Raw genomic sequence first — 20,772 nt, 5'->3', positions numbered from 1 at the left:
TTAGATTGCTTCCATGTCCTGGCTGTTGTAAATAGAGCTGCAATAAACATGCATTGATCATTTACGTGCATGGCTGTGTGCACCACCGTAAAGGAAAAGGGGGCATTCAGCATGACTCCTCCATCACGGAGTTCTGAGTCTACTGGGGGAGGAGGCCGCGTCCAGAGGTAACCATGTCACAAGGCAGCAACGGACACGCAACGTAAGCAAGGACTGAGTCACAGAAGAAGTTGTCATCTTATAGTTAGGATGTGCCTCCGATAATCTCTTAGGAGCAAAATATTGACAAAAACTCCCAAATGATTGGTAGGAAACGACGACACATCCATGCAAACGTATGTTTTGTGGCCATTACAATGGCCTCCCCCCCAGTAGACTCAGAACTCCTTGATGAAGAAGCCACGCTGAATGCCCCCTTTTCCTTTACGGTGGTGCACACAGCCGTGCACGTAAATGATCAATGCATGTTGTCCATTTACCCCTTTTTCTCTGTACTCAGCACATAATTGAAACTTGTGTTCTCAGCATCCAGTGAACGTGAGGCTATTCCCCCTGAGCTCCAGCAGACGTCAGGGACTTATCACCAACCCAAGGCAGATTCCTGCTGCTGGGAGCTGAACCTACAGGCAAAACTCTGAGCAACAGCTGTAACTCCCTTGATAAAGCAGAGTTCAGGACCCTGTCTCAGTTGCCCCATTAACTGAGCCATTGAACGCAAGTCAGAATTTCTTTCTACTGATTGATCGTAAAACATATTTCCTCACCCTGAGACAAAGGCTCAGAGAATGAGAAGACAGAAGCAATCCCACATTTTCACGCCTCAGAAGGTCTGTAATCAGCTTGAAGACCATATTTGGCTTAAGTCTGGAACAACTGAATCTTCCTCTGTCTTCGAGGGAGAGGAAAAGCATTGTCCGTACAGGACTATGCTCTTCTACAAAGTCTCTGAAGGCCCTCACCCAGACAGAGCGGACATGAGGCTGCTGACTCGCACCTGGGTCAGCCGTGAGCGTCTACCAGTGACGGCAAAGCAGGTCCACACACCTAATCCTTTTGTTCTGAGTACTTCCCGGCAACCACCCTGGAACTCCCTCCCACCAGCAGGGCTGCAACGCTCACACAAAGCCAGGCTCAAAGAAACAACAAGATTCAAATGAGCAACAGAATTGAAGTGAGCCAAAAGCAATTTTACTCTGATCGTCCCTCAAGCTCCTTGAGCTTCCCGGAAGCACCCAAGGCATCGCAGAATTAAAAAGAGGCAGCAGCAGGGAAGAGGGACTCGCCGTTATAGGCAAATCAACCTTGGAGCCTGGTGAAATGAAGCGTCCTGAAAAGGTGAAGGGAATCATCTGGCTCCCTCTGCAAGAAACCAGGAAGCCCAAAGGCACCCAGAAGGAGAGGCCAACAGTCTGCTGTGACCAGGGGAAGGAACCAGGCAGGTGCCAGTGTGCAAAACCCTGATCTGCTGATCTACACATGACGAGGCTGGACCTAGGAGACATTGGGGGCCCTATACTCACTTTAAAAAAAAATATTTATGTATTTATTTATTTGGTCACACCGGTCTTAGTTGTGGCACGCAGGTTCCTTAGTTATGGCATGTGAACTCTTAGTTGTGGCACGCATGTGGGATCTAGCTCCCTGACCAGGGATCGAACCTGGGCCCCCTGCATTGGGAGTGCAGAGTCCCAACCACTGTGCCACCAGGGAAGTCCTGTACTCACTCTTTAAACCTAAAGAGGATACAAGTCTGGTTATTGAAACTGAGCAAAACTCAACTGGGATCCTTCCTATAGGTGAACCACCACCATCTAGCTGCTGGGTGGCCCAGGAGTCATGAGTTGACATCACGGGAAGCCTCTACCCAGGGCAGAGGGTGAGTTTGAAGGGTAAAGGGGAGACAGTACATGAATGTGCCCTTGGAAGTAGAAATCACTATGTAGGAACGAGGTGACACTTACTATTAATGTCTAGTACTCAGGAAGCTAAACCAGTAATTCTTAAGAAGGTGGAATTCCACGTTGGCCTGGGAGAACTGGAGAGTAGAAACCCCCGTTTTTTATCTTGGTGTTTTGCTGTTGATGGGATCAATCTGCACAAGACAGAAGGCACATTGACAGCACCTTCCAGCCATATCAGGAAGTGCAAAGGTTGCACTGTACCTCTGTGATCTTTCTCCGGAAACCCATCACTCCGTTCTAATCAATGAGAAACACAACCGGCCAATCCCAGTTGAGGGAGAGTATACAAAACCCCCGGCTAGCACCCCGGCTAGCACCCCTCAAAACTGTCCGGGTCACCAAAAACTAGGAAGGTCTGAGACACTGCCACAGCCACGAGGAGACACGACAACTAAATGTAACGTGGGATCCTGGGTGGGATCTGGGAACAGACAAAGGGCGGCAGGTAAAAACTAAGGAAATCTGAATGGACTTTAGTCAGTAATAATGTATCAATATTGGTTCATTTGCTTAACAAATGAATCATACTCATGTAAGATGGACGTTAGCAAAGGGAAAACTGGGTGTGGGGTAAATGGAAAGTCTGCATTATTTTCACAACTTTTCTATGCATCTAAAACTATTCTGAAATTTTAAAGTTTATTTTTTTAAAAATGTTGCCCATGGGGAATTCCCTGGCAGTCCAGTGGTTAGGGCTCTGTGCTTTCACTGCTGGGGCCTGGGTTTGATCCCTGGCTGGGGAACTAAGATCCCACACGCCACTCGGTGTGGCCAAAAAAAAAAAAGAGTTGCCCGAGGAGATAACTGCCAGACAAAAGCGTGGTGCCCTTCTATCCAGGCAGCGAGATGGTGATGAACTGCACGTGGCGAGGAGCTGAAGGAGGGTCCACTCTGACTCTCTCCCTGGGCCCATCAGGAACATTGTGCCAGACACAGTGGCTGCTGCACTGGGAGTTGGCTCTGTGACAAGCGCTCCTTCCCCCAAGCTTGGGGCCACACACACCCTCTCCAGAAACAGCCCCGTGGCAGGATACTGAACTCTCCGTACTCCACACACCTGATCTTACCAAGCCAGTGCGTCCAAGCAGCTGGTTCCCACGTGACCTTGTCCTTCCCTGGTGCCCAGCCTGCCCACACGCGCCTGGCTCAGCTGGCCTGCCACACACCCCACCCAGGCTCTCCTGCCCAAAGGACCACCGCTCTTTGATGTCCACCCAACTATGCACCCAGGACCAGTCCCGCCAGTGCCCTCCCTCCCTGCTTTACCGGCCCAAGCACTGATGAAAGAGAACTAGGGAACTTGAAAAGCACAGAATGTAAGGTTGGGAGTGGTAATAATATTAGCATAAACAATGTTGATAACAGCAATAATAGTAATAGCTTCTATGGATCGAGAGCTGTACATACTATGATGCCCTGAACTTCCCATGTCATAGCACTACCATGTTATGTCAGCCAGGGTCTAACAGAAACCACTTTCAACAGAGGGAATTGAACGCAGGGATTGGTTTCCCAGAGGAGAAGGGAGATGAGAACTCAGCTGGGACTGGTGAAGAAACCCGGAGACCAGCAGCAGCAGGAAGCGCCCACCAGCCCTAGGCTGCAGGAGCAACGGGAGGAGCTGATGTGACCTGAGCCTGAGAGCAGCGCTCGCCCCCAGAAGCAGGAACCTCAGCAGAGATTCAGCTGTTGCCACGGAGGCCAGATATCCTGTTTCCCCATTCCTCCCGCCCCCTTCCTCCCAATCTTCCTCTAATACCCGCTGGTCAAATGCAGGCACGAGGTGGCTGACGTGGGAGCTGGGGGAACACATACTTCGGAAGCCACGCCGTCCACACCTCCCCGCCCCACCGTGATCAGGCGGGCCCAGGGAGGGGCACATCCTTTGTTGAAAATGCTTGTTGATCGCTTAATCCTTACAAGACTGAGAGGGGCTGTACTGCCTCTACCATGTCAATCTCCAGCTCCCAGCATGCTGCCTGACACGTTCACACTCAAAGAGATGTTCAAAAATGAACAAAGTAGTATCACCCTACTTTTCAGATGAGGAAACTGAGGTTCAGGGAAGCTAAGCACACTGCCCCAGCCCACAAGGCTTCGTGAGCGCAGAACCGGCACTCGGATGGGAGCCCCGCCCCTTCCCATACACCCCTGATGAAGCTGGAAGGAGCAGCCGATCCCGGGGAAGAGCCCGGAGGATGCACGAGTCAGGGAAACCACACCCGCGGGGATGAGCAGACGGGCACCACCGGCCCCGGACCCCCCGAGCGCTCAGTGCTGGCGGCCACTGACAAACACAAAAGAGGAGAGGATTTCCCGTGGGTTTGTGAACGTGAATGGGGGGAGGCCGCAGGTGAAGGGCTCCCTCTCCCCCCGCCCCAGGAAACATGCTTGCTCCCCCTTTCAGCACTACCTCCCAAAGATGGTGCAGCTGGACATAAGGAGGTCTCAACAGCGTAAACAACATCATGTCCTCTTTTTCTATATAGATCTACTTTATAGAAAAACATAGCCCAAACCAAAGCGGGCTGGGATCCAGACGGAGTCTCCCCTGCCCATAGCCTGAGATTAGTATTCCTGTTGCATCCTGCAGCAGCACCACTGAAAGTTATCAGCAGGCAGACAGCCAGCTTTCCATCTCAAGAACTGCAGCCCCCAGATCGCAGCTGCCCTTGCAGACGTCAGAGGAAGATTTAGAGACCCTCGAGCTCTCAGCCAGCCCTAAGCCTCCGGGAGGAATCTGATGGCAAGAGGCTGCGGAGTCTGCGGAAAGTCTCTTGCCTTGAAAACGTTACTTCAAGACGTGGAATAACCTTCATAAGCAGAGGCAAAATAGTCCATTCTAGATTGGGGCATCTGTTTTCCCTTTAGCCACGGCCCAAGCCTGAGGGCGTGGGGCACTGTCCGCCCCTCGGCTATGGGCAGTTGCTGGAGAAGCAGGTGCACAGGACAGAGGAGGAAACTCCAGGTGGGGCTGGAAGCAACATGCTCTGGAGCGAAGGTGAGGGGCCCGTGGTCACCGCCAGCCAGCCCCCTCCTCTCCACTTGACACTGGGAGTTCAGGGCCTCCATTGGGGCCGGCTTCCTGGGGTGCCACCTGCACAGGTGCACAGACCCCACAAGAGGGCCCCGCTTGTTTTTTATTTCTTAATTTTTTTTGATTACTCATTCCTTTCGTTATTACTGTGATGATTTTTAAGTCTCCTAGCAATAACACTTCGGACTTTGGAACTGTTAACTTTGTTCTTATTAGAGATTCTACTGTGTTACTAAACCAGAGTGCCTTCAAGGGGGAACTTTTGTGTGTGTGTGTGTGGTACGCGGGCCTCTCACTGCTGTGGCCTCTCCCGTTGCGGAGCACAGGCTCCGGACGCGCAGGCTCAGCGGCCATGGCTCACGGGCCCAGCTGCTCCGCGGCATGTGGGATCTTCCCAGACCGGGTAACGAACCCGCGTCCCCTGCATCTGCAGGCGGACTCTCAACCACTGCGCCACCAGGGAAGCCCCGGAACTTCTTTTTAAATTACTTTTTATTGGAGTACAGGCCCCGCCTGTGTTAATGCTATGCCTTCGTCGTCCTCCAATTCTTAGGCTTTTAACACCAGGGTCCCACACCTTCGTTTTGCGCTGGGCCCTACAGATTATATAGCCAGTCCTGGTTCCGACTCTCTCAGAAGAGGAAGCCCACAAACCGTGAGCCAGCTGTGAAAGCTCTCGAGAGGAAGTGGCTCTCATCAAGGCCAGAATGTCATTTGTTGTCCCTCTTTCTGCGAAGACCACTGGGTCAGTTTACAGCTTGGCTCACCCTGAGTCACCTCTGATGTGTCTCACTGACGTGGCCTCCCTCTGTGGGGAGGACCCCAGCAGTGCCACGTCCGTATCATGTCTCCCCAGCAGGCGCGGATGCCTTCATGGGGCGTGGGATCAAACCTCACTGCCCCCCTTATCCTCAGTCCAGCCCAGACTTTGCAAAGCGGCAGCTCAGAGGAGCGAGGGGGGAGTGGGAGAAATTGGGAGATTGGGATTGACATAGATACACTACTGATACTATACATAAAACAGACAACTCATGAGAACCTACTGTATAAAACAGGGAACTCTACTCAATGCTCTGTGGTGACCAGAATGGGAAGGAAATCTAAAAAAGAGGGGATATATGGGGACTTCCCTGGTGGTCCAGCGCTTAAGACTCCGTGCTCCCAATGCAGGGGGCCCGGGTTTGATCCCTGGTAAGGGAACTAGCTCCCGTATGCCGCAACTAAGAGTCCATATGCTGCAACTAAAGATCCCGCATGGGGCAACGAAGATCCCGTGTGCCACAATGGAGACCCAGCGCAGCCAAATAAATAAATAAATATATTTCTTAAGAGTGGATATATGTATATGTATAACTGATTCACTTTGCTGTACAGCAAAAATAAATAGAATAGAATAGAATAAAATAAAATAAAATAGGACCTCTGTCCTGAAACACATTGAAAAAAAAAAGAAAAGAAAAAAAAGTGCAGCTCCAGCTCTGCTGGCTGAGGCTGCCCCCCAAGCGGAACCACAAGCAGGCCACTGCCAACTCGGGCCGCGTGGCCAGGAGTCCAGCCCCCTGCACTGCGGACCCCCGCAGGCAGGAACCCGCAGCAGGAGGGCCACAGAGCAGCTCACCTGGTTCCCGCTCTCCCTGATGATCTCACCTCTGGCACCTTCCGCTCGGTTTTCATCTCGACAAACCAGGTGAACTGTGCCACCTGGTGGAATTCAACAAAACCGTCTGTGAGGGACAGCGACAGTGACAGCTATGGAGACCAGCTTTTCCAAATGCAAGACTAAGACATACGGGCTCACAGAAAGAGTACCTGAAATGGAGACTATTCTGGAAAATCTAGACAGATGGTCCCCACAGTCAGAGCAGCAGATGTAAGAGAGAGGGTGATCTTGGAACCCGTCCTCCTGCCTACCTGAGCTGACTGACGGTGCACCTGGGACAACGTCCTGACTTAAGGGTCTGAATAGATCAAGGATAAGAAGGGTCGGTTTCTGTCATACCGGCATCCCTAACATCTCACAGAGTAACTGACACACAGGTCTCAACCTAGCTGCACTTTGGACCCACTCGGGAAGTTTTTAAAGCTCTAGATGACGGGCCCGGGCCTGCGGATGTTTTAAAAGCTCCCCGGGGAGTCTAGTGTTCAGCCTCATATGCAGCAGGAACTCGATAAATATTTACTGAATGGCTGAGTCCATAAATGGCTCTCAGACTATTCCAGCAAAAGCCACGCCGTCGTCAATCAAGGCCTATTTAAAGGGGACTTACGCTGTCTGCGGCAGTTAAGAAGTAAGCATTATGGAACCTGCCTTCTTCACCTACAATAGCTGCTTTTTAAAATGGGGTCTGTTTAATAGGAAGCTACACGCTAATCACACCACCAGCCCGTCTGCTTTATCCTCGTCCCCACAGCTCTTCAGAGTACCTCCCAGTTGCTAAGATGCAGTTAATCTTCCCCCTGACTTGGCAGATAATTAAATACAACTCCAAATGGTATAATATTCCCCTGAAAAATGCCTAACAATTTTAGAGGAAAAAAAAAAAATCTCGAGCATCTTGAAAAGTGATAAATTCCCAACTTATTTCCCCAACTTCTGCCGGAACATCCATTTTTCCTGGAGAAGGGGCTCTGGAGAGACACGGCAGGCTTTTCTAGCCACCACAGTGCCACTAAGTGACCCAGGGCAGTTGAGCTTATGCAGGAAATTCCGGCATTTACCAGGAGGAAGACTTCAGCTGCCTGAATAATTTACGGGCACCCAGAGAGGCGCTTCCCCAAATCAAGCTTAGGGAGGAGAAAGGGGAGGCTGTCTCCAGCTGCTCGAAACCTGAAGGCTGGACACCAGGAAGGAAGAAGGAAGTTCACTGCACGCCCCTCTCCCGTTATTCTGGGGGCTCTGGTTCTTAACTAGGGTCCACAGGCAAATTGCGAGGGACTCCCAGTATCCTTCCCACCCCCGACCCCGTTGTTGTTGAGAAGACAGGAACTGGAGACCAAGTATCCAGGTGTTTTTTTGTTTTAAGGTTCCACTGGTGATTCAGACGCCTAGGGTTGGCCGGAGCCCCTCACTGTTCTTAATCAGAAAACAATGACACGTGGACAGGACCCCAGCTCTCCTGTGAATTAACCGTGTTGAGAAAAGCCTCCTCCAGTCCCTCGTTCTGTCCGCCTCTAGCTTGAAGCTTACCGCACAGCAGCTGTGCCGATCAGCACAGGGTCACTGTTCAGGGCTCCCGGCTGTGCTGGCCGTGGCCTTCCTGACCTCCTGTGACACAGGGCGCTCCCCCCGGCGTGGAGCGGCCACAGGCTGGCCTCGGGGCCCAGTGCGCGCACGAGTTAGCAGGCTGCTCACCTCGCCTGGCGATCTCGAAGGCAGTTGCTTTTCCGATGCCGCTGTTCCCCCCGGTGACCATGAAGGCTCTTCCAGGGACTTGGACGTCCAGGTCATCAGGGATGAAGTCCTTGGATGCAGACTCATAGCCACTCCTGGAAGCAGCAGAGCCACAGAAGGAATGGCCGTAAGTAGCTGGGAGCACAATCTCCTGTGGGGAGGAAGCCTAATTCTGAGCTGGGCATCGTGCTCTCTCCGGCACATCACGCAGCCCCTTTCTTCCTGGTCTCCCCCTGCTATCCTCCCTGGTCTCATGAACACCACCATCTCCTCCAGGCCTACATTTCCTATACCGTTAGCTTCCTGAACTGAAAATGCTTGGCGATTCCAACAATTTGGTGGCCAAACTACCTTTCTCTGACTGCCTCTGGTACCAGGAGGTGCCCTCCACCCAAAAAAACCCTTTGATAGATAGATCTTTTTGGGGGGGGGCCTTTTTCCCACAGTGGGGGGAGCAGAGAGGAGCTTAGGAGACCAGGAACATCGTGCCTACTGCACCGCAGGACAGGTGTCTCTACCCAGGTATAGAAGGACCATGGCAAAGAGGGTAGATTTGCACGTAGGGAATGAAGGAGGGGGCAGGTGCGGTTGTATGAGGGCTGCACGCCTTCAGAGGAAGTAAGCCTCCTTCAGGGCCACAGGGTGTGTGCTGCACAACTCTAGGGGGCGCCCTTCCGATCACAGTGATGAGAGATTCGTATCTGCATCAGGACAACTCTCTGCCGGATGACAGCAAAGCACATAGACAGGGAGGTGCTTCTTCTAATTTGCACAAAGGCATCATATTGGACAGAAACAACCCTGAGTTCCTTAACTGTTTCTCTCTGCTTTTTGAGCTTCCTCTTCTAGCTTTACTGTCCTAGTATTTCCCAGCTACAAAACTGGCTGAGGCAGTAGAGGCAGAGTGTAGGGGGATTGGCAGGGGGAGACCCACAGGGCGGAGCTCTCCCCACACACCAGCAGGCTGGGGTCTCAGCTTGTGTCTCTCACCCAAAGAGCTGATTCCCTGCAATGCAGAAAGCAACTCTTTCCCCCAAAGGTTCTGGAAGAAGCCCAGTGCCCTCCCCGCGCCCTGTTTACACACAGACTGCCAACAGCTGGTCTCCTGCCCCATGCCCTGGCACAGCACAACTGCCAATTACATGCCTGGACGCTGGTGAAGAGGGCCAAAGAATGTTTATGAGCTTGGGTCTGGTTTTGCCACAGGGGCGGTCATGGCCCCTGGTCTCACAGTCAAGAGACCAAGGAGAATGTTCCTGTTCTCACCATCTGTGACTCGCCCAAACATCCAGGGCGGCTCAGAGAATGCCCTTCCCATTGCTTCCGCTGTTAGTGGGCCACTTAGCGGGGCAAGCAAGACTTCTGACTGTTCCAAGGCCTTCTGAAAGGCTGACTTGAAACTAAAAATAATATCAATCATAAGGGCTTTGGATCAAGCAACTTGGGTTTAAATCACAGCTCTGCCTCTTAACAGTTGTGCCGTCTCACGTGCTGGCTTAACCTTCCTGAGCTCCTGTCTCCTCATCTGCACAAAGGGGATAATAAAAGCTACTTCTTGGGCAGCCTGGGTGAGATGATGTATGTGAGGCATTTATCACACACTTGGAATAAATTAGGAACTCAATAAATCATAGCTGCTATCATTATTACTAGTATTAATACCTTTCACATTCAAAACTAAGCTCATTGCCCCCCCACCCCACCTCCTAGCCCTTCAAATCATTAGGGACTTTGAGAGTAATTTAAACTATAACCAAAGATGAAGCTGGAAGATTTGTTTTTTTCCCACAGGTCGGGGTCCCAGGATCACTGTGAAAAGATTTTCTTGCAGAGGAAAGAGGTTTCTCAGAAAGAATCAAGGGCAGGAAGTCAGTGAATAGGGGCCCAGGCAGGACAAGGCACTGGTGGGGAGTAAAGAAGAGCTTTCCAAACCACCACAGGGCCAGAGAACATGCCCCAAGTAAATGCCCCACAGGGACCCGGCCCCAAGAGCCCCCTCCTCCTGGGGCAGGAAGCTGAGAGGCTTTTCTCTGGGACACACAGCTAGAGTAGACCTTAACCTCTGGGCTACCACATCGATCCTACTAGAGCCTTAGGTTTGCTGAGGACGGCTCCTGTGGATTAAACCTCTTAAACTCCAGACTGTGAGCCAGTTGCCAAGTGGGCGGTGCCAGGCTGGGCTAAAGGACACGTCATAATTCCCTTTGTCCTTTGCCTTCAACAAGGGATTCCATCCTGATCCAGTCTGTTGTTGATAAGACAACTTAGTTTGTTTTGTGTCCTCCCACCCTCTTTTTTCATCTTTATAAACTCTTGATATCAGTCCTTATTTTTCAGACATAGAGAGACATAAATGACTTACCCAAGGTCATGAGATGGTAGGTAATGAAGCCCAACACCCCAGCCTAGGGCACCTTCTACCTCACGCTCAGAGTGGTCCCCAGACAAGCAGCATCAGCATCACCTGGCAATCTGTCCACGGAGTCAAACACTCCAGGGTGAGGCCGCGCAATCAGTGAGTGGTTTCACATGCCATCCAGGTGATTTTGATTCGAGCTGAGCAACCACTGTACTTAGTGTTTCCTGAACTCCCTGAATACAGGAATCAAGCTCCCCGGCAGGCTTCCCCCAACTTATCCAATATGGAATTTGCTAAGGTCCCACCCACACGTGCTAGGAGCTTAGGAGTCAGTTGTTGTAGCTGAACTACCCCCTGGTAATTCTTAGGTTCGGGCAAGTTTAGGAAACTGTAACTAGATCCTGCTGCCTAGGGGCCCAACATGAGGAAGCTTTATAAAAATCCTGGTGTGCCATGAAAAAACACTGTAAACCCAAACTACAGACTCTCAAGTTGGAATCAAAGTAAGGTGTTGTCTTTCCCTCCAATTCACTAAATACATAATAGAGGGAAACCCGCCTACGTTTGCACCCCTCCAACTTCATGGAAGAGTCTGGGGAGAGACTTTTAGAAGCCTGCTTTCCTGGGGCAGGAAGCTGACTCAAACTTTTCATGTTGCATTCCGTGTTAACATGGAAAGACCCAGCAAATGGTGGCCACTGCCTGTACACCCCTTTGAAAGAGGCGGCCACGGTATTCACCTAAATTCAGTGGGTAAGGGTTGACGGCTACACTTCCCACATTCTCTGCAGCACTGGCCCCTGAGGAGGGTCTGCACTTTTTCCAAAAGGATGTGGGGTGCAGAGAAGGGAGCAGCAGTAGCTGTCTCCCCTTGGAATGATGCCTGGAGTCCTGGTATGATGGAAATTTGCCCAGGCTGCCTTAGGAACTGATAAAAACCCTAGTGCAGGGAGGAGAGGAAGTCTCCTAGAGATGACTGGGATGCACAGGAGAAACACCTGTAGGATTTGTAAATAAAATGTCTGTCGAGGCCCCAGTGCACATCAGCTGAATCAGAATCTCTAAGGGGAGGGCCTGGAAAATTGTATCCTAAATTCTCCACTGGTGATTTGTGATTTCAGACAGGGGTGAGAACCACTGCGTAAGCCTAACTAATTCTAAGATAAAAACCACCTCTCCATCTGCCAGAAGTGGCCACCCCTTAAAACCACAGCGAGGGCGATCACGGGGACGGTGAAACCATCCAGCACCGTTCAGCAAGCTCACACTGGGTGCAGAGCTGACCTGAAACCCGCGCCCGGAATGTTCCAGCTGGAGGGAGAGGTCACAGTCCACAAGCCGCAGTTGATTAGTGAGGAAAAAAACACACCCAGGAAAGTACTAAACAGAATCTCGACTAGCAGCTCAGAACTAACCCCGTCTGACGCCGAAAACAACCCCACGGATCCTGTATCGGAGCCCGCCCAGCAGTGTGCCAAGGGAACACCCTGGAGGCTCTCAGGCGCCTGGGCCGCCTGACGTCAGTGGGTGGGGCCTGCGCTGCAAGGCCCCGCCCCCGGACGCCAGCCAGGTGCGGGGGTCGCGCCGGCCGCCGGCAAATCTGCCCGCTGGCTGCCAGCTAAACGGGCGCCTCCGTCGTTTGGTGGGTCCAAGAGATCTCGGGGAAGTCGCGGGCGCGTCCCCGCTAACCTCGCTCGCGCACGCCGAGGCGGGCCACGTGACAGCCGGACGGCCTGCCCCCCAAACGGCAGCCCCGGCCCGCGGCCCCCGGCGCGGTACCCTCTGCATCCTTACTTGGTGTATTCGCGCAAGCCTTTGGCGAACCACACGGCGCTGCGGTAGAGGAGCATGGTTGGGCGCCGCACGCAGAGTCTCGCGGGCCTGCTCTCCCGGTGCCCCCGCCCCGCCCCGCACCCCGGGCCAGCCAGCGGTTACATCATCCCAGTTACATAAAAACCGCGGCCTTTGGGGCTTTTCTCCACTGGGAATGCGATGGCGTCTCCGTACGACGTGGAACGCCCCTCCTGCCCCGGATCTGGAGAGTGCCCCCTCCAGCCCCAGACTCAGAGGGCTGGGGAGGGGGGGAGGGGGGAGGGAGGGAGGGCAGACCGTGCTGCGGGCCGCGCTGAAGGTCTGCATAGTCACCTCTGGGTCGAAGCCGGGCGTCAGCACGTTTTGGGGGTATGACTAGGATGCAAAGATGGCACCAAAGCGCACCTCCTAGAATCTGATGACCCAGAAAATTGTGTGGAATAAAAGAGATGAGGCTTACTGATACTAAAAAGATGTCTTCATCTGATGGGTTTATCATAGGGGTTACTGAAAAACTAGCATTTTCTAAGTTCCCACCTACCTTATTTCACGAAATGCCCCCAGTATCTCGGCGGAGGGACATGGCCTCTTCAGCAGGTGCAATAAGTCAGGTCAGTAACATGCACACAGTGACACGGTTGTGGAGAGGCAGGGCTGGGTCTCTCTCCCTCCAGAGAGGTAAGTCTGTCTCCAAAGTACAGACCTGTGCCACTAGTTCTGCAGCGTCTCGCAGTGCCAGGGGCCCTTTATCTCCTCCAAATCTTCATCAGCGTCCCCGATCCCCCAAGGCCAAATAAACATACTGTGTTAGTTAAAAAAAAAAAAGCATAGTGGCTGTGTCAACCTACATCCTAGACAAGTCATCCAGCCCCTTCTGGGCCCCATATGTAGGAATTGGGCACCCCTGTCCACATCTGACCTCCATCTCTAAGTCCCAGTTAGGAAACCTCTCTCCGTTAAATTCTGTACTGGTTTACCCAACTCACCCAGAGACTGAGACACCCTTACATAAGATGCGCAGAGACCAGCTGGTTTAATGGCCTCATTACCTAGGATAGACGATATAGGATCACTGCCCCCTCCCAAGTGGGCGTGTATTTAATGCAGAATACCTTTTGAAACAAATTTCCCAAGAACAGCTTGCTCCTCTGAACAGGACTGTGAGGTTCCATGGCATTGCTCTTATTTTTGACAGAGTGATGAAAGGAAGTTTAAACAAGTGGCATTCTGTAAAGCCACCCAGCCTGGTGTGACTTTCAATGCCAGTCAGGTTAGACCAGGAGAACATTTGGGACCCCCAGAGTTACACAACTGTGCTTTGTACACTCTGTGTCAGTGATGGAAAAGGTATCAGTCTGCTCTGAATCTCTCTCACCACCTCAGGAAATGTGCTTTTGGCTCACAGAGGGGGTAAGAAATTCTTTTGAACCACACAGTGTATTGAGGACATCAGCAGCGCCTTGCAGTAAAAGGGTGGGTGGAAACCCAGCTCTCTCAACCTGCCGTGTAAAGGCCGGGATGCTGCAGACCTACTCCGTTCTTAGTTTTCTTGTTGGTAGAACGGGAATGAATATGCTCACTTCATGGGGTTGTTGTGATGATTAAAGCCATCTGTAAAGAGCTGAGCAAACTGCCTGGTTTCATTCGAGGTGATCAAAAAACGTTCACTTCCCTCAAGTTTTCTTCTCATTTTTTCCCTCCTATGCTACACCCATGCCGTGTACATTCCATCCACGTTCCATGAGTGCATGAAGCATGTAATGTTTATCCTCAAATCAACAAGTATCCACTAGGGACTGCATTGTACACACTTCATAGGAGGTTTTAAGAAAAGACAACCTCATCTCAAACGGGAACTCCAGTCTCCCCTGGATGACAAGCAACACACACACCAAAAAGAAACAAAGGACAGGACGGGATTAATGGGAAAAGGGTCCAGTTTAAGTGGGAGTTAGCTGAGCTGGATTTTAGTTCTGTTTTGTCACTGATTCTCAGTGTTACCCTGGGTAATAGTGATAAAATTTATTGAGGGTTTAATATGTCTAAATATTGTGGATTATCTCACTTAACCCTTACAATGACCTAGTAAGGTTGTTCTCACTATTATCTCCATTTTACAGATGAACAAACTGAGACTTAGAGGGTAAGCCACTTGGCTGAGGTCACAGTAAATACACACTGGAGCCAGGACTCGAGCCAGGCAGTGGGATTCCAGAGCCAACAGCCTCTCACTGGACCGTACTGTATGGGGGCAAGTCACCTAGCCTCTCTGGGCCTCAATTTTCTCATCTAAATGAAAAGGAAATTAGATAGATGACATCTGGGGCCCCTTCCAGCTCTGACTTTCTACGACTAATAAGAGAATTACACAAAGATGTTAAATAAGTTAGGCCCAAGGTGCTTTTAAAGGAGCGACATCCAGTGGGTGTAGCTGCTTCATTTCATGTGGGTAGAGAGCCTCGAAGATATTTCTTCTGTGTCCCTGGTCCCAATTTGCCACTCAAAAGCCACACAAAGAAATCATCCTCTAAAGCTTGCTTCTGACTGATTTAGAGCCCTGAAGCTAATTTTGACCAAACTGGAAGGAGAAGTAGGAGGTGAGGATTGAGAAATCCATGGCTTTCTGCACAACAGATACACATGATGGGAAGTCTGCGTGCACACACACACACACACACACACACACCAGTGTTTGCATCTCTTCCACTGAAATTCAGTACCAGTTCCTCCAGCCCAGTTGTCATGGCAACACCAGCTGCCAATGAGATCATGGAAGACAAGGTTATAATGGCAGTGGTGCCTTAATATTTTACCTGGCAAAACCACTTAGGTAATAAGCTGAATAACCATAAATCATAAATCCATGGGAAGCGCAGGCACCGCTCATTGTACGTGTTTAGTGTGCAGCTGGGGGTGGGGAGGAGACATGAAAGCAAAGGGAACAAAAAGGCAGGCGGGTGAGGTGGCGGGTCGGGAGGAAGGTCTCTGATGCTGATCCCTGTTTTCCCTCAGTGTCCTGACCCTGTCTGTACACGGATTAAGGAACCCGTCTCTTCCATATTCACGAGAAGGGATGGGCGCTCCCAGCCTTAATCGCAAAAGGCTTATAAGAAACCCGAGGCTGCCTCTTGGGGTTCACACTAAGGGAGGAGAGAAGCAGCCCAGGGATGACACGGCAGACAATGACCCACCCACACGGGCACCCAGCGGGAGGCAGAACCCCACTCAGCACTGCCTCTCTGGTTGCCTCCCCAAGTCACTTGACGTCACCAGTTTTACAGACTCGCTCTCCCCTGGGGCAACCGTCTGCTGCCCATCTGAACCAACTCCCTGAAGGGCAGATCCGTGGATTTAAGGGTGTCCTTCCTTTCACAGGAAGTTAATCATGGGGCGGAGGCCTCTGGTAAGAGATCTGTCAGTGGGGAGAGAGACTCTGCTTACACCAAACACCCTTTGGTGCCTTTGAATTCTGTACTATGTTCATGAATTACCATTGAAATTAAAAAACACACAAAGGCGTACCTTCTTTCCCTAGCCCTGTCCACTTTCCAAGAACCAGGCACGTGGACGAGATGGGCCAAGGGCGGGGCAGTCGTGATGCCTGGGTCGATCAGTCACCCTGTTAACAGAACTGATGAAGGAAATGGTTTCCCGCAGATGGGGCTTGTGTGGGTCTGAAAGTCTCACGCAGTCTGTTTCTAGGGCTGTCCTTTCAGGGCAGACAGGTCCTCAGTGCAAAAGCAGTCGGAGAAGCCAGAGGATGCTCTGATGCTCTGAGGGGCTGCTGTGACCCACCCTGACCCATGCTCCCTGTACCACCTGGTTCCCACTGCTGGCTCGGGAGAAGGGCCACCAAGGGACACAGGGAGAGGGCAGCAGACACACAGTGGCAGGAACTGGGGTCAAGAGTCAGAAGACCCGCGTTCAGCTCTGATGCCTCTTCACAGGAGACGCTGCACCTCTCCGAGCCTCAGTTTCCCCTCTACACGGCACTATAAACTACCCAGTCCTTGAGGCATAGGAGTGAGGGTGAAACACAGGACCTTTTCTCTTATTTAACAAATACTTATACTCTACTTGCCATGTGCCAAGCACTATTCTAAGCTCGTTTCAAATGAGTAGACTGAGGCACAGAGAATTTCAAGGTGTGTCCACGATCACACTAGAATCTAGAAAGTACCAGAGTCAGGATTCCAACCCGACAGTCGGGGTCCGGACCCCACACATTTAACCCCTTTTCTATAAGGATGGGACACTTCTCCTGGGGGCTTCTCTTCAGTTTCTTCCTTCAGTCATTTGTGTGGGGCCGGAAACTTCCTCTACCATCTACCATCTCCTTCCTCTTTTTGGTTGGTTGATTGGTTCCTGTGTTGACTGGGCGGCTGCAAGTTCACCGTTCCCTCCACCAGCATCTCTCCCCCACGCCTACCTCTCCCCCTGCCCCCGCACTAAGTCAGAGGCACTCAGAGACAGAAGGCGGGGCACTAAGACCTCAGTCAACTAAGAGTGAGACTGGGTTTTTGTTAGCCTGTGAGCATGTGTGCCCTTACATATGCGTGGAATGTCTAAATGGCCCTGCCCTTGCCAGCTGTTTAATCCTGGGTGATTCCATCATTCTGGGGAGGCTTGGAAGGATTGAGGAATACGTGATTTTATTTACGTATTTTTAAATTGTGGTGTAATATACACAACATAAAATGTACCATCTTAACCTTTTTTTAAGTGCACAGTTCAGTGGCATTAAGTACATTCACACGGTTATGCAGCCATCACCACCATCCATCTCCAGAGTCTTTCATCTTACAAAACCTAAACTCTGTTCCCATTAAACATTAACTCCCTCTTCCCCCCTCCCCCCAGCCCCAGGCAACCACCATTCTGCTTTCTGTCTCTATGAATCTGACTGCTTGAGGGACCTCCCATAAATGAAAGCAGATAGTATTTGTCTTTTCGTGACTGATTTATTTCACTTAGCATAATGTCTGCAAGGTTCATTCACGTCGTGGTGTGTGTCAGAACTTCCTTCCTTTTCAAGGCAGAATATTAGTCCGTAGTATGCATACACCACGTTTTGTTTATCCATTCATCTCTTGATGGACACTTGGGGTATTTCCACCTTTTGCCTATTGTGGATAATGCTGCCGTGAACATCGGTGTACAAATATCTTCTAAAGACCCTGCTTTCAACTCTTTGGGGTATATAACCAGAGGCGGAATTGCTGGGTCATATGGCAGTTCTATTTTTAATTTTTTAAGGAACCTCCATGCTGTTTTCCGTAGCAGCTGCAACATTTTCCATCCCCACCAACAGTGCACAAGGGTTCCAATTTCTCCACATCCTCTCCAGCACTTGTTATTTTCTGGGTTTTGCTGTTGCTTTATAGTAGCCATCCTAGTGGGTGTGAGATGGTATTGCTCTATGGTTAATTATTACTTTTGTTATGTATCTTAAAACATGTTTTATAATTTCTGTGATATTCAGGTGCTGCCTCTGTCTTGTGTTCATTGCCTAATACAGCTTCTTAATCATACACACACGCGCACACACAGATGCTCTATTGGAAGGATAGTTTGCTCCTTACGTATGTGGTTTTGTGGATGTGAATAACACAGAACCAGTTCAACTTCTTTTCTCTCGCGAGCTTTAATCCACTGCTGGGGACTGTTGAGTTGCTTTAATCCACTGCTGGGGACTGTTGAGTTGCGTTGCTCTCAGGTGGGTCACGTGCCCTTGATCTAATTGGATCCTCAATCATTTCACAGGGAGTTTGGGTTCAGTCAGGCTCATTTGTTTGGCACACGAGGGGGGAACTGACAACTACTTTGTCAAACCGAGCTCTCAGTTGTTCATTTGGCAAAATAAAATGTCAAACTACTAGTTTTTCCATTTTGATTCACAGAAATGATCGGCCCTGACAGTTACAGAGAAAGTGCCTATTTAAATGAGTCTTGTGTGTATTGGTCATTTTTGAGGCAGGTCTCTGCGTTGACGATGGAAAGAAGTTCTTGGTTTATAAATGGAAAAAAGCAGGTTGCAGAGTAGTATGAATAATGTGATGTAAATTATATAAAAATCACATATTTATGCTTAAATATATACAGATATGTTCTGAAAAGAGACTAAAAGATGAATGCTGGTGACCTCTTGGGGGACTAGAGCTAAGAGTTATGGTAGGGTTTGAAATCTTTTACTTTTTATTTTTTTAAATTTTTTCAGACAAATTTTTAATTAGTAAACTAAATGATCACATCACTTTTTAACCTAATATGCATATTAGCCTTATATTACTTTTTTAAATTAATTTTTATTGGAATATAGTTGCTTTACAATGTTGTGTTAGATTCTACTGTACAGCAAAGCGAATCAGCTATATGTATACATACATTCCCTCTTTTTTGGATTTCCTTCCCATTTAGGTCATCTTTTAAGTTTTTATAGCCTTTGACACTACTTGAATTTTTAGCCATAAGCGTGTATCACCTTTATAAAGAAAACAAAGTTTTAAAACAGTCATTTTAGGAAAATAAAAGGGCTTATAAAAGGGACTATACTACTGATCTAGCTCCTGCCTCCAGCTGTGGAAAAATAGCCCTGTCCTGGGTCAGGTTCCCCAGAGGCAGAGCCTGAAGTGGAGCTTCACTTAATGTGATGTATTGAGGGAGTGGTCTCAGGAGAAGCCAGAATGCAAGACAGGGAGGAAGGACAGGAAAAAGGAAGAAGCTGGGAAAGGATGTGGCTTCTGTAAAGTCTGGCCTGACCCCCTGGGGAGCTCTGGCACGTAAATGACACCAGAGTTTGACCTGCCCTGAAGCTGGGATGCCCTCTTGTCCCGATCAGTCCTTAGAAACCGATAACCGCGTGTGTGTGTGTGTGTGTGTGTGTGTGCGCGCACGCACGCGCGAGCATTTGTGTGTCTATACGTGTGCATGTGCAAGGGAGTGGTAACTCATGCACAAGCTGGCTCTACCCAACCAAGGAAGGGCTCCGGAAAGGCTGCAGGTGTGAGCCATTAGCTTCAACAGCTGCTGCAGCTGGGGCGGCCCCACTGGGCTGGCACAAGGGACCAGGGGAAGCTGGGCCACAGCGCCTTGCCCCCGAGGACTGGCAACTGAACTGAAACTGCCTTCTTTATAAACACAATTATAAACTCTAGACTGACTTGCAAAATGCCTTTTTTGTGTGTGTGGCTATGGAAAAGTACAGGCTACAGGACATTTAAAAGGCTGAAATATTAAAGTAAAGAGATAAAGAGTGAAAAAAAAATGCGTCTTGGAAGAATCCAATCAGACTGCAAGATTTTTGCAATTGTGGGGAAAATCATTCACGGGAGCTCAGTGCTGTCGACCAGGGACAGAGCTATTCAGGAAGGAGACAATGAGTGTTCTCACCTGGATAGTGCTGGGGTAGGGGGGCAAACTTCATGGACAATGCATATCTTATCATTGATTATATCTCCTTTGATGATTGGGTGCTTGAGAAAGTTCAAAGCCAGACTTGAATCCAGGACTAAGTATCCAGGGAATACTTGGAATACTAATACTAAGAATCCAGGGAATATGGCCAATACAGGCAGGGACTGATCTCGGAGGGCGTATTGCAAGGCATAAAAGTTCATGGGCTGCCTTGACATCTTTGAGCTTCGGAGAGGCCCAAAGGCCTAGCTGAGAGTCCCCTGCTTTCACCAGATCTGCCCCCCACCCAGCGGGGAAAGCTACTCACCCGGCTAGTTCCCAGATCAGTCAGAGTGGCCACACCCCACCCTCTCGGCAACCTCACAGGCTTCACCTCCCTGTCAGCCCGCGAAATTATTCAGACAAACCAATCCCATCCTCCTGCGGAACTAGAGGTTACGCCACCCTCTTGTAACTACAAAGCAGGACCCCTTACAGCCCTGGTTGTTCACTCCGTTTCTGCATGCAGTCTCCATGTGGCATCACGCAGCAGGCCACATCCTCCTCCCCAGGCTGTGAGTATATGTGACTCAAAAAAGGCTGTCAGGGCTTCCCTGGTGGCGCAGTGGTTGAGAGTTCACCTGCTGATGCAGGGGACACGGGTTCGTGCCCCGGTCTGGGAAGATCCCACATGCTGCGGAGCGGCTGGGCCCGTGAGCCATGGCCGCTGAGCCTGCGCATCCGGAGTCTGTGCTCCGCAACGGGAGAGGCCACAACAGTGAGAGGCCCGCGTACCGCAAAAAAAAAAACAAAAAACAAA

The 20,772-nt window shown here is 50.4% G+C and overlaps 1 protein-coding gene across 3 annotated transcripts in view; it reads right to left on the bottom strand.

Annotated features, from left to right (window-relative positions):
• The window catches only part of DHRS12 (dehydrogenase/reductase 12), a 37,471-nt gene extending 24,851 nt beyond the window's left edge, over nt 1-12,620 (bottom strand). For all 3 annotated transcript variants that reach the window (XM_082859508.1, XM_082859509.1, XM_082859510.1), the window contains exons 1-3: nt 12,543-12,620; nt 8,351-8,484; nt 6,617-6,699 (exon numbers count right to left, since the gene is read on the bottom strand). In XM_082859508.1, coding sequence (XP_082715634.1) covers nt 6,617-6,699; nt 8,351-8,484; nt 12,543-12,598 — 273 coding nt within the window. In that variant the 5' untranslated portion in view covers nt 12,599-12,620. The remainder of the gene's footprint in view (nt 1-6,616; nt 6,700-8,350; nt 8,485-12,542) is intronic.
• Nucleotides 12,621-20,772: the final 8,152 nt, after the last annotated feature.

This window comes from Leucopleurus acutus (genome assembly GCF_964270905.1).
Source record: "Leucopleurus acutus genome assembly, chromosome: 18".
NCBI lineage: Eukaryota > Metazoa > Chordata > Mammalia > Artiodactyla > Delphinidae > Leucopleurus > Leucopleurus acutus.
The sequence above is the reverse complement of the archived record's forward strand: the minus strand, read 5'-3'. Positions and strand labels throughout refer to the sequence as shown.